The 13,639-nt window shown below is 46.7% G+C and overlaps 1 protein-coding gene across 1 annotated transcript in view; it reads right to left on the minus strand.

Moving 5' to 3' along the window:
* Positions 1-13,639, minus strand: part of LOC128270755 (neural cell adhesion molecule 1-like) — a 137,776-nt gene that overhangs the window by 19,266 nt on the left and 104,871 nt on the right. The window contains exon 7 of the mRNA XM_053008171.1: positions 2,212-2,415. Within this exon, the coding sequence (XP_052864131.1) occupies positions 2,212-2,415 (204 nt within the window). The remainder of the gene's footprint in view (positions 1-2,211; positions 2,416-13,639) is intronic.

Here is a 13,639-nt window from a genome sequence, read left to right on the forward strand (position 1 = left end):
GTGGGAGTAGCTAAAAGGGGTGAAAGTGACAAAGGGCCGGGGTCCAACGGGGGCGGAAGAACTTATTGATTATGATGAAATATTGCATTCAGTGGCCCTAGAGTCCTGATGGCCACGGGGCGAAATAGTGTGTTTTACGTGTGCTAACAAAATTATCAGGCACTTCCGCTATAAGAGCCATAAAGTAGACGCTTGGGTGGGTAGAACGCGCAGTGTCTAATGTCGGACCGAAAAGGACACAAAAATCCGCAGCGTTGGGCGTTGGCAACAGCCGGCCGGCTGACTGTAACTTGAGGCCCTCCGATTGGGTTGACCGACGGAAAAAAGCCGGAAAATCAGGTAAATTATTATTTTCATGCTTTCCGTTGACAGCTCTTTCATCTTGCTCTTTTGTTGCGCCGTTCAGCTACGTGTTCTGGGTATTTCGTAGATTCTTTGACGCAGTTCGATTTCGGTGGAAAGTAGATATTTTCTGGTGTTCATATTTCGGATGTCGTTTGGTTATCGTCTTTCATTTCGTGAAAGCTTTCAACCTGCCGTCGGATGTCCTTTCTTTCGTCCTCTGGAATTATGTTCATTTTTTTGTGTGCATGTTCACGCGGCACGGCAGCATTGAAATGTAACACCAGCCTTTGGCACGTGTTGCCACGAAACCGTGAAACACTGTCGAGGTATTATCATTATTGTTTGGTTCCCGTTCGTGTTTTTTCTCAGCCACGGCTTCGTATTCCGAGTTTTGGGCCTCCGAAAAAAAAAACCAGGATACGTTCGAGAACGGTGTTTCCTGTGTATTATTTTTGTTCCTCTCGAATTCGAGATGGAATTAAATATGCGCACCAAGCATCCGTGGCGGATACTTCAAACAGATTTCAAGTGTAGTGCTCATTAAAATTTGTGTCATACTTTTCATTTACTGTCGCACGGGCGAGGGCTGCGTCGTATTGAGCTAATTCGAAACATAATGGCAGCCGTTATTTTAACGGTGGTACAATTGTACTTCGACCACCTTGGGCACCTTTTTAAACGACTTAGCAAAACTGAATTTTGTAATTTGGCGACTTTTCAGACATAATCGCGGTGCTCATGGGAAGATTTGGATTATTTCTATCGAGTAAAGTAATTGACAGGCTCCACTGTAGTTTAACATTAATGAATGTCGCAGTAAAACTTTTGCGTATATCCTGTTGTGTAGTGTATACAATTTTGTGTAAACAAATTAAAGATCTGCAAGGATTAGTTTCACCAATTAAAGCACTTTTTTATGTTTACAAATACGGCTCAGTCCGTTCTTCAAGAGTTAAAAATAGTAATAATTATGAGGCACATTATGATGGGATCCAATGAGACAAACCTCGAGCGGCCTGTGACTTTTCTAGCTGTCAGAGTTGTCAGAGCTATAAATGTTCGACCAAACACAGAGGTGGGATGATTACGATCTCCGATCGATCTTTCTTTACGTTTTCATCAAGACGTGTTTAACGCCCTCGTAGAGTTTCAACAGATTTCAATGATCGGAAAATCAACAAAAATAGCCCATCAGTCCACAGATCCTGATGACAAAAACGTCCACATCAAGGATCACGAAAAAAAAACTTTGGCAAAAAATCACGACCAAACGAAGAAAATCTTGGACTCGCACGATAATTTCGTCTCCGTCTTGCGAAAGGCATTTCCGGCCCCGGCCACAGCATGGAAGAAAACATTAACGCAAAATCCGTTTTGGGCAGCTAAAGAGGAAAAACATTGTGAAAATTTTCTACAACGTCATGCCGATGCCTCGAAGGCGGGAAACTTCATGACTGGTGCAGTTTTGCTCTAGGTCCACCCGGTGAAACGGACCTACGGAGGCGGAATACGGGACGATTTCGCTTCATGTTACGGTGGAATGATTGGTAAAGTAATGAGATTTTAATGAAATGAGAGTTCGACAATCACAGATTCACACGGCTCGGGCTGGGAATAATCATAATCCCGGGAGAAAATCTTCCGCCGGCCATTAGTTGGCACTTCTTCCGGGCGATGACGGTGGGCGAGAGTAGGTCAGAACGGGTCACTGGTTCGTGATAGGACTCGCGTCGAAAATAAGTTCGCAGTTGGGCCACGGGGTTTCGAATGGTGACAAGGACTTAGTGCCGCAGCTGGTGGCAGACGGGACGGAGTTGGGTCGGGCGGGTCACTTGCGGGGTGGCAGGGTTACAACTAGGGTCTTACGATGTAAATCCAGCACAAAGCTGCTTTCTTTCGGCTCCACCAGCAGCGTGTTCGTGGCCTGGCAGGTGAAGATGGAGTTCAGATCGGATCGCTGAATCGCGGGCCACAGCAACCGATTTTCGATGACGTCACCGGAATTGTGTTCATACTGTTCGTCCACCAGGATACCGTTGATGAGCCACTTGACCGACGGCTGCGGACGGCCTGCAGATAAACGGAGGTGCAGAAAAAGAGTGGTAAGTAATTGGAATTTTGCAGGCTAGTTGCACATTACATAATTCCCTGGAGTAACATAATTTATGTGCACTTTCGCGGGTTCGCCATTTTTTCATGCATTCCACTAAAAACGGAAATAGGACATGAGGGAATTCTAAATCTTTTCTATAGTGCAAACGTTAGTTTTCGATTGATCATTCAAAATCGAAATGGGAAGGTGTCATCAACCGAGCTATATACTACCGTCGAGGTTTGCTATGGCATTAATTAATTATCAAGTTAACAACAAAACTGGAACGGTTCGGTGTTGAACTGTGTTGTGTGTTTCCTTTGATTGCCGCATAGTGTTTTTCTAATCCCATGTTTAGAAATAAAATAGTTTCAACTAACTTATTTTGAACATCCAGTACATACGAGGGGTGTTCAAAAAGTAATGATAATTGTGCATTTACGCGGGCTACATAAGTCCGATTTTCGATTTTTTTGTGGCGATAAGTTACTACACATATCAGTGATTTATGGTGAACAGTTCGGCCATTTTGAGTAATCGGTCAATTTTTGACAGCTGTTTAGCTTGGACAAGATTTGACTCATCTTCGATGCCGTCTTTATCGCCTAAATCGTATCGTGGCGTCGTCCTTTCATGCCTCCTTTTGGTTTCCGGAACATGAAAAAGTCACAGGAGGCCAGATCTACAGAATACGGTGGCTTTGGTATAATTAAAGTTTTTTTTTTGGTCAAAAATCCGCGCAGAAACCACGACGTGTGAGCAGGGGCGCGACAGCCAATTTTGGGTTTCCCACAAATCCGGACATTTGTGACGGATTGCTTCGGGCGAATTTCGCATAACTTGCAGGAAATATTTTTTATTGACCGTTCTATCATTTGGCAACAACTCATGATGCAACACGACCCTGCAATCGAAGAAAACTGCAAGCAAAACTGTTCACAATCGATCAAAGTAGGCTTTTCGACGTTCACATCTTCTCGGCCCACTGAGAAAAATTTGAAACACCGATAAGCAATGCTTTTGGTCTTAAAAGCTTCACCATAAGCCACAGTCAACAAATCGATTGCGTCCAATCGAATATTTTCGTTTTTCACACAAAATTTTATAAAGATTCTTTGCCATCCATTTTTTGGAAGAGACAAAAATCGAAGAAGAGTCAAATCTTGTACAAGCTAAACAGCTGTCAAAAATTGACCGATTACTCAAAATGGCCGAACTGTTCACCATAAATCACTGATATGTGTAGTAACTTATCGCCACAAAAAAATCGAAAATCGGACTTATGTAGCCCGCGTAAATGCAAAATTATCATTACTTTTTGAACACCCCTCGTATAATGACCATCCAGACCATCTTATTTTGACCATCCAGTCATGTTCTTACATAATGCTTTTCCCAACTCTTTCCTGTTTCTAACAACATGTTCCTCAATTCTACGCGTTTGAAAATAAAATTCTGGAAGGTTCTCATTTGAATGTAACTTGAAGTGTTTAATACAGTTCTAAGACTTTGTGAACAGCAAAGCATTCTCAGTGTGTCGTTTAACACGCACCGATAAAAAAGGTCCTGTTAAAACTATAAAAACCAATGTTAAACCGATAAAACGAATAATTTAAAAAAACCGTTGCGTTACGTTGCGTTGTTTTTAAAATATGTAAAAAAAAACTTTCCTGTTCAAAGTCTTCCTCCCGGGCAGACCGAGAGCACTCCAAATCCCTGCAAAACCGTGTAAAACTTTAGTATGGATCCCGTAGCTGAAGCCTCTGGCTATGTTGTGCTATGGTTTTGCAAAAAAGTCCATTCTGTTCGTTGGCAGCGGAGCACTTTCAGCCGCACGGAGCAGGCTAGAAAGGATCATCGGTCGGAGCCCGAGTTAGTGATACCTGTCCTGTCCTGCCTCACCATGCAATTATTAAACAAGCTATTGATTTTTTTACGTGTGCCGGCATTCACCTCATCCGGTTAGTTTAATTATGATTGTACCGGATGCGGCTGCCGTGTCGTGGCGGAGGTGTTACTGTCACTACACTGCCACGTGTGTGTGTGTGTGTGCAGAGCCATAACCAGTGGCCGAAAGTGTAACCATTCGATTAATTAAATCTGGTGGTCGAGCGATGAAACCACACAGGATGTAGATTAAAAATATAATTTATTACTCAACGGTGGTTTGTTCGGCAATCAGCTGCGAGCTAGTTCGGTCTACTCTCGTTTTCCGGTCCGGCCAGTGGCCAACCGGCGGGGTTTTATGTGTTTTTAAACTAGGAAACGACTTTAAAGGGGGACGATAGGTACGCGATGCTATCCCAGACCGATGAAAATGGTCGCCGGACCTATTATTTGTGTTTGAAAATTAAGTATTGATGCCATGGGAAGCGAGTTACGGATTGTGTTCAAAGTGGTAACGTATTTAAAATAATTAGAGCACATTAAAGGACATTATTGGTGTGGTGTAATAAAACTATAATAGACAGGCTGCTTTTAATTGGTAGAGCTACATATTTGATGTTCGGTTTGGGGAGATTAGAAAAGTCGGAGGAAAATGAACCGAAGCGTGTAACCACTTCAAGTGGCAAAGCAAGTAGCAGAATCTTTTCCCTAGGGTTCCAATTTATTTGTGACGTAGGTCCTGCACAGGTGACAGACGAAGGTTGCTCGTATGCAACGGCCCGTCAAGTTAATGCGGACGTTGGGCGGTTGGTCAACAGGAAACATGGACTTCTAGTTATCCCAGGTGCTCTCGGCGCAATGATTTTTCCGAAGAATGCCTACAAGCGAAGGGGTTTACACGGTCCCTTGACTGCACCTGGCGGCCAGGGGCCGCGGAGCCAGCGGAACACTACTGCCCGCGGTTCCAGCCTGAGATGGAGCTACTGCTGGCGAATGGCGATCGATCCCCACTCGTCCCGGAATACCTAGCGGGCTAGATACTGTGGCGTCCGCTGAGCTGGGAGCGCTTTGAAATTGGAGAGATCGCTTGCAGGGGTAGCATAGGCTAGCTGCTCTGTCGGTCCACCGACAGAGGGCGGACCGCCGGCATCGCGTTGCCAACCTTTAAGCCGACGAAAGATACGCGATGCAACAGGCAGCGGACCCGATAAAGTCGTCCGATGGCGCTTGAAGGCGCTTGAAGACGCCCACATGTAGCCGTGCGTTCTGCCAAGGAGAGGGCGCCACAACGAGCGGCCAGCGATGTGGGGGGCTGGCCAATAGGGCCGAGCTAACTAGACAGAGGACAGACGCCGCTTATATCGTTTAGCAACAGTGAACATCTACCAAGTGCAATTAAGTGACTATATTATTACGTTGTTACACTATTGGTGTACCACTAAAGGGCGATGAACAATCGCTTTTCTGACCCTCCAGTCCAAGGGGGGGGGGCCGGGGCGCTGTGGGAGCAAATGACAAAAAAGGGTTCCAATTTGTCTGCGTCCTCGAGCATGTCGTTTGGGAAGTAATGGGAAAAACCGTATTCAAAAATTGGGTCGCAAGTTTCATTCGCCATTTACTGCAACTGCAATTTCCTTCTAAACGGTTACTTGCAGAACGTGCCCCGAGAATGGGCGCAGGGAAAATGGGAATGAACTCCCGTTTTCCACTTAGCCCCGACATAAAGAGATGTTAATTACGATAGCAACAAGGAGATTACGAGTGAAATTTGTACCTTTGGGGCTAAAAATTGGCTAGATTGGCTTTTGGAGCACGAAGAAAGAAACTGAAGGCAACACCCTAAATCCCAAGCAAATCGATTGAAAGAAAGCCAAACGAGACAGACAGAACTTTGTTACAAAACAACTAAAATCATTTCAACTTCAGTTATTCGGTTTAAATGAATCCCTTTGAATCTCTGAAGGCCGTAGTTTCCAAAACTCTTCCCGGTAATTGCATTGATTTGAAGCCTTTTTATCTGTCGATTGCCTTTAAGGGTCTCCTATAGTTATCGAAAATCTTGCATCAATAAAATCTGGAAAAAGCGTCTCTATAACTTCCCGATGCTTGAGAGCCTTCAATCGGCGATAAGTTTTGCCTCATGGATTTACCCGAACGATCTTTGGGCTTTGAGACTGCCGCGCGAATTGTGACGGGTGCTCCGACCCAGGTCGTAACCGCAGTGGGGCCAAACCGCAAGACGTTCGCCGGAGCGTGAAAGTCGTTCAAAAGCTCATCGACTTTGCAGTGGCTGTCAGCTTCCGATTCCGATCCACCACCGCCGTCGAGGGTGTCGAAGTGACGTGCCACGTTGGAACACAAACTTTTCCCACCGCCCAGAGCGAGTCGAGTCACGCAACCGGAACCTGGAGTCGTGCGCTAACGGGGTGAATTTAAAATATCGTCACTCTCTTCCCATGGGCTCACGTTGGCGTTGATGGGGATGCTCCACTGCACTGTCCCGTCCCTTGCAGTCCTTCCCAGTCCAACCCGCACTGGTAACACATGTGAGCGTTTCGCCCTGTTGAGTGGCAATTATACGAAATCCGCGGCAACTCGCGGCTCAATAAAAAGTAAATAACCATTATCTGTGTCCGCGAAACAGAACGCGCTTTGTTGCGCGCCACTCGCTGTCGGCTGGCTGGAGAGTGGTTGATTTTCCCGACCACGGTGCGCCATCTTGCTGATCGGCGGCGCTCATAGAAGTTAAATTTGATATTGATTCTTCCACTAATCGATTTCGGCGTTCGGCGCTCGTCTTGCGAAGTAGCGCCACAGTTTCGGCTCTAGGGCAGCAGCTCGCCCTAATGTGCTGCAGCCGCTGAGCTGGCCTGGGCTGGCGTTGGGAAAATGAAAAATTCCGATCGCTCTGCAAGTTCTGTTTTTGTGACTTTCCAAACGCTTTTCTCGGGTAAATTTCCTCGTTTTTATTTTCTTCGCCAAACGTTCGCCAAAGTGCGCTTTGTTTGAGTTCCTTTTTGCCCCCCCAGTTGGCTTCCATTCTTTTCGGGCTCCGCATTTTATCCACCGCACAGCAGACAGTGCCAGCCTCAAATGAAGCCAGTGGACGAACAGGTACCATAATAAATGAACGTACAAAATAACTTTAGAACCGTTCGGGTGACTGTCGAAAGTTGATCGATTTCTAATTGATTTACCGACGGTTTCGTAAGGTGATAAATTTACTCAAAAATTAGCTTCAAGTAAGTAAATCAGGATTCACAAAATCCTGTGTTTCAATACATCTTTATGCTCACAATTTTTTGCATAAAATGTGTGCAGTATTTGCAGTGATGATAAACCGATTTTTGAGAGCAGCATTGTACGCAGCTGCCTGCCGCGTTTGCAGCACGATCCGGTTCGTTAGATTATTTTCCACCATTTTTCTCTGAGCTCTGTAAAAATAAAGTCGGAAAGAAAAGTTTTCTTTCCGTTTGAAAAATGGAGCGTCGCGCTGGATGTGTTGGCAAGAAGTTTTTAGCTTTTGCATCTGCATTTTATACGCAGATAGATGATGCTACCGAAGCCAACGGACGATAGACAGGCCCGGATGCAGTTAAAATAGGTGGGTCCGACGGTCACGGTTTCTTAAATTTTAAAGTTGAAGCTGAAGAAAGTGAGCAAAGTTGTGTGGTTTTATGTGCACAAGAATTTCGATTTCGATCGGTACGGTTTGCGTCCATCAGGGGTTTGCATCGCTCGCACCTGTAAAGCATCGTGTCCGCGAAGGAAAAAGGAATCATTATGCAACGGCAAACGCAAACCCAAAGTAACGACTCGGCAAGCACCAGGACCCTGACCGGCGATTAATCCCAATTAGAACTGCCAGTTGGGCAATCGTTTCCGAGGGCGTGAAAAAATGTACGTGGCTTTCGTGCCACCCGAAGAATTAGAGCTGCGAACCGTGCGAACAATTTTTCAACTATTTCCCGATAACTAAACAACCACCCCGCCAGCTCCAGTCCGGGGCGCTCGAGGCGGAAAACGTGCCCTGTCGATTGTTGTGGTCAACAATCGGTAAAGTCAGAGTCGGAGAACCGTGCCGGCCAGGTGGGAAAATAATGATCAAATGCGAACAGCGAAGAACACTGAAGCTTCCAGGCAGCTTCCAGCCTGGCTGGCAACATACCATACATACGGGCACGGGCAGTAAACTGCACCGCTGCACGGCCACGGTATCGTTGCAGGGCACAAATTGTTGGTCAGCTGGTACTGGGGCACCGAACTGACTCTGAAGACAATGCCCGGCACGCACGGAGGGGGTTGGTAAATGGGGGTGCCGGACTCTTTAGGTCCGATTTACCTACACAGCAGCAGCCCGACAGCGGGTTATCGGAGCATGGCATGGCACCACGTTTTCTCGGTGCAATAGATTTTCGATCGTTTGTGCACCGAACGCCGAACGGAGGATTCGGATTCCCGTTCGCCATATTATGCTCCATTGGTTTACAAGGACACCGGGCAAGTTTTGTTTTATTTCCTTTCTTTTTTAAGAGAATGGTTTTTCCTTCGGTTTTAATCTTACCTAAAAAGCAAGAACAAATCCCAATTTATTTGTGTTGGGAAAGTTTAAAGAATAGGCACACTCAATGCAATGCCTGGGTCGGAACAGGGACACGAAATCGGAAGCACAGTGCAAAAATCATTGTGCATCGTACGCATCGTTCCGCAGCGAGTCGCAACATACTATCGGAAGCCGACAGATTGTGGCTAGCAATCATGTCGATTGGTGCAATAACGGTGCCCCGGCATCCGAGAGCAGCACCGATTCGCCGAAATTTATTTGCGCACGGTTGAGCTATCGACACGCCAGCGGAGCGCAGCCAACGGTGGCCAAAGGTGGGCTCCAGTGCTTCACGAAACCGGATACAACGGTTTGACAATTCGTTGTCGCCGTCGTTCGGAGGTCGCAAGCAAATGGATCCAAGTGGAATCCAATCCCGGTGGCCAACGGATCGTCGTACCACGCGACGGAGTTGCCTTCGCTTCGCGGTGCCCGAGATGCTATTTATTTATATAAATTATTTACACTTATTCTCGCACCGGCATGCATTCACAAAACGCCATTATTCCTTAACGCCCGGTCCGGGCGCGTTCGCCGGTTCTGTCACCACCGACCGCGGTGCCAGCCAGCGCTTGGGCATTAGCCCGGAGGCAGCGTGTGAAGGCTGACGACCGACCTTTCAGCGTCGAAATGAATGATGGATGTCAGAGAAACCGTTTTGCAGTATCGATAACACATGTCCTTAACCGATCGTTTCCACCAGCCTTCGGGTGTGTGTGTGTGTGAGCCCTGTGCCACACCCGGGTGTTTGCTCCGGGGAAAGATTGCTTGCCTCAGCGGATCGAACCCGGCCGTACTTTTCGTGCGCTTCCGGTTAGTGGTTTTTTTTGCATAGTGGCGCCCTGGAAGCGCAGGAAATATGTGAAATGTGGATGAGAAATTTATTCTCGTTTGAGAAAGGCAGCGGCTACGTTCTCTCTCTCTCGATTGCACTCTGCTTCCGGTTTTCGTCCAAGCTTCCAGTCTTTTTTTTGGTGGTCGAATCGAGGAAACCCACCGACGCCCGGTGACACTTTTCGCTACCGATCGATTCGGATTCGGGATCGAATCATGCTGACAGCACCGAAATGTATCGTTTGTGCGCACCCGTGGCGTCCCCGATGGAACCGATGGAGCTACACATAAAATCCGGCCGGTTTACATGTTGATGCTGCGGCCGCAACTGCTACTCGGTGTGCTGGAGTGGCGGGATCCCGGCGGGACACACGGTTGCAAAACGGGCGGTGGTACCGAGTGTACGCAGTTGGTGCGCTGCAGTTTCGCCTTTTTTGACGACCAAATTTTGTGGCTTACACTTTTGCTGACCTTGCCCTTCGGACCCACAGCGTTCGGAGTTTCGGGCGTGGCGTTTAAAGAGTGGTTGGCTGAAATAGTAAACCGATGCTTTTTTTGTATAACAAAGTAAAAGGGAACGTTTATGCCAACAGTCGGAGAAATGGAAAGTTTGCAAATATGCATCGCTCTTGTGTGTTTGTTTGTGAGAAAACAGATTGACTTAATTAAACTGATATTTTTGTACACCGTAATGATTAGATTTGGTCCTTGAATTGATTGATTTGCGGATGAACAGTAACAGCTTTTATTTATTTATATACAGCAAAATGTAATAAAATGCAGGTTTGCTACAGAGAGATCGGAGTGCATATCTATGAATTGACAATGGGCTAACGCAAGTTTATTGAAATATTAACTGTAATATGATGATGGAGAACAATTCAATGGTATATCAAATGAACATTTCACCAATCGAAACCCATTAACATAAAAATCATAAAACTGGTCCAAATTCGGCAGTGGTTTATATAAAGAGTAAATGCAAAATTGTATATTCAATGATCTAAATGATTCAATGATTCGCCATGTTTATGGCACTTTCGCTAAAGGAAAGTATCCTTCAATAGATCTAGATCAATAATAAAACCATAAGGTCTCAGACCGTTTCTGTTAAGCACAGTTACAGCACCGTGTTTGTTACAGATCGCTTTCTTGTGTCTGTCGAAGTACCGAAATAGTCGAACGAAGCAGGACCCAGCAGCAGCGCCACGGCCGGCCGGTTAGCAGATAGCATCGTGCAACATATTGCCACCAAGCACGGTGCAAAACGACATTCCGAATAATGACGATCGATTTACCGATCCGGCACGATCGATGTAAGAGGCGATGGATACCCAAAATGCACCAAACGCCGGTCCCGCTAATCCCGGTTCAGCCAGACTCACCAGCAAATCGTGACGATTCGCATCGTAAATCAGGTCGCTCGATAAGTGCTCGAACGAATCGTCGAATGGTGGGGCCACTTAAAGCCTCGATGATGGAGTTTCGTGATACCGCCGCGATTGTCGGTGGAGCCCGGCGAAACAGACAAAAAAAAACCTGAAACCCTCCTGAAAACTCCTGAAAAATTACACCTGACGTTAAGCGCCACCGTCCGCGGACCCGGGCCGGATAAAATTAAACCGTCCTCCGCGGAAAACGCGTACCGATAGTGCCGAAAACGCGACAAATTTATTCCAAAATTATGCAACCCATTACCATCGAGGTTTATTTTACGTGCGAGTGCGCACGATTTTTCACAATCGCGAGCCGGATGCATTTCAGGATGCGCTACCCTGCAGCTGGGACACGGCAGCCAACGCAATCCAATATTATGGTGGTGAACGACACCCCAAAAAAAGGAAGGAAAAATAGATAAACAACCGTGATCGAGTGAAGGCCCGTCCGGGGGCGTACGTGGTGAGCGATTGATGAAAACCAATCATTCACGCGTGAATTTGTTTATTATTGTTCGATCGCCGTGCTTCGGCGAATAAAATCGGCGAATCTAAATTGTATCTTCGTCTGCAAAACCCCCCAGCATTGCAATGGCCACCGGAGGACTTGCGGCACCACACGGCAGGCGGGCGCTAGTCTCCGAAAGCTGTCGCGTTTGACACATGTGATTATCATGTCAATACCGTTGTGCGCTGCGTGCGTGCGCCTACATTACTCCCCTACTTTGCTCATCATCCAACAACCCCTCGCCCAGCCCTTCAATTATGCTGTCCATCATGTTACACCACCGCCTACATTTGAGCATCGAGCACCCACCCACACGGCCCACGTTATGCATTTATGCGCGTTTCCACCGGCAGTGTGCACTTTTTGTGGCATGTTTGACTACAAGTTCCCCTTCCGTCCGGTCGTGATTCAGGGGGGCGGCTCAGGCGGATTCACGGAGCTAGGGATTGGATTTGCGACGGAATGGATTCACCGTCGCGCTATCTGGTGAAATTTATTTGCTCGAAATATGTAAATCTGTAACACTTTCGAGCAGCTCAAGCGCCCGTCGGTTGATTGTCACGGGAAATTGGAACTGGCCGTGGGAAGGAGCCAGAGAGAGAGAGAAACAGGAACATCACGATTGAGATATATGGGGCGCGTGAATGAACGAGTTTTGTCACATAAATGTGCGATACTTCTCTCCGGCACGGGACCCAACGCTTGCAGTAACACGTTGCGCGTTACTACGTCAGCTACGTGGTGCGTCCGTGTGTGGGACACGGATCCATGCCTTTTTTTCTCGCTCTCCCTATCGTTGGCATGTTTCCAGCGGGCCCGCTAAATCTGGCCACTTTAATACTGAACGGCCGGTGCCTGGTGCGGCCGGCGGTCGGGAAGGCGGAACGACACAGCATGACGGGTGATCATGTTAAAATATTGTACCCCACCACCACACACACACACACACACACACCGTGTGCGAGTTCTTTTCCATGCTGCCACGGGTCCAACACGCGAGGGCGCGTTATCAAAGATGCCATATTTCAGCATTATTGCATGAAGATAATATTTTCATATTATTAGCTCCCACCGGCCAAAATGGTGCACTTGTGGCGTTATTTTTCGTTTTGTTGTGCGTTCCGGGTCCCCGGTGCACCCCGGCGCACGGTAACGGCACCGGGGGGCTATGCATTCCCGGAGATCGTAGATCAAAGGGCCGGGGCCAGGTCTCCCTGGCGTATCGTAATGTTTTCAGCAACGCCACACCGAAGCTGCGGAAATGCGAATTTAAGGGTTCTCCTGAGGTGTGGCGGACGTAAATAAAGGGGCAGGGAGAAAAAAAGGACAAGAAGCGGTTCTAAAAATAATACACTTTGATTTGGTGGACGTTTTACAAGTTCAGCATAATCGTGAGTTACGGTCGGCCAATCGTGCGCAAGGTGCAGGATGTTTATGTTTTTGGAACTGTCATTCGGAAGTCTAGAGTAGGAGGCTTTTGCAACAATCGAAACTACAACGTGAATCAATTTTGTTTATTTTAATGTTTATAACGGTAAGCAATGGATTCCACCGGCTTTGGCTCTGGCTCTAAGAGCAGAACCAATTAAAATTAAATATATATTAGTTAAATCAGTTTTCCGATTTAAATCATAAATTTTATTGGAGCCCTCGGCTATGTTGTAGATGTTTGTTAAAACACTGTAGGTGTGTCTAAGTTTTTGTAAATTTTTTCTGTAACTTTTTGTAATTTAAAACCAGAATATTCACTTTTAAAACATTGATCTCAACGAGCATAGTCGCATAATTATACCTAAACCTTGCAGTCTGCAGATTCCATTGTTTTGCCATTCATGCAATGACACTCGTGAACCGAATTGTTCCGTAGATCGGGCAGTACCTTGCGATAGCTATTTATATAAGCTACAAATATCCCTTGTTCGGACCATATCCGC

This window comes from Anopheles cruzii, chromosome 3, assembly GCF_943734635.1.
Source record: "Anopheles cruzii chromosome 3, idAnoCruzAS_RS32_06, whole genome shotgun sequence".
In the NCBI taxonomy this organism is placed as follows: Eukaryota; Metazoa; Arthropoda; class Insecta; order Diptera; family Culicidae; genus Anopheles; species Anopheles cruzii.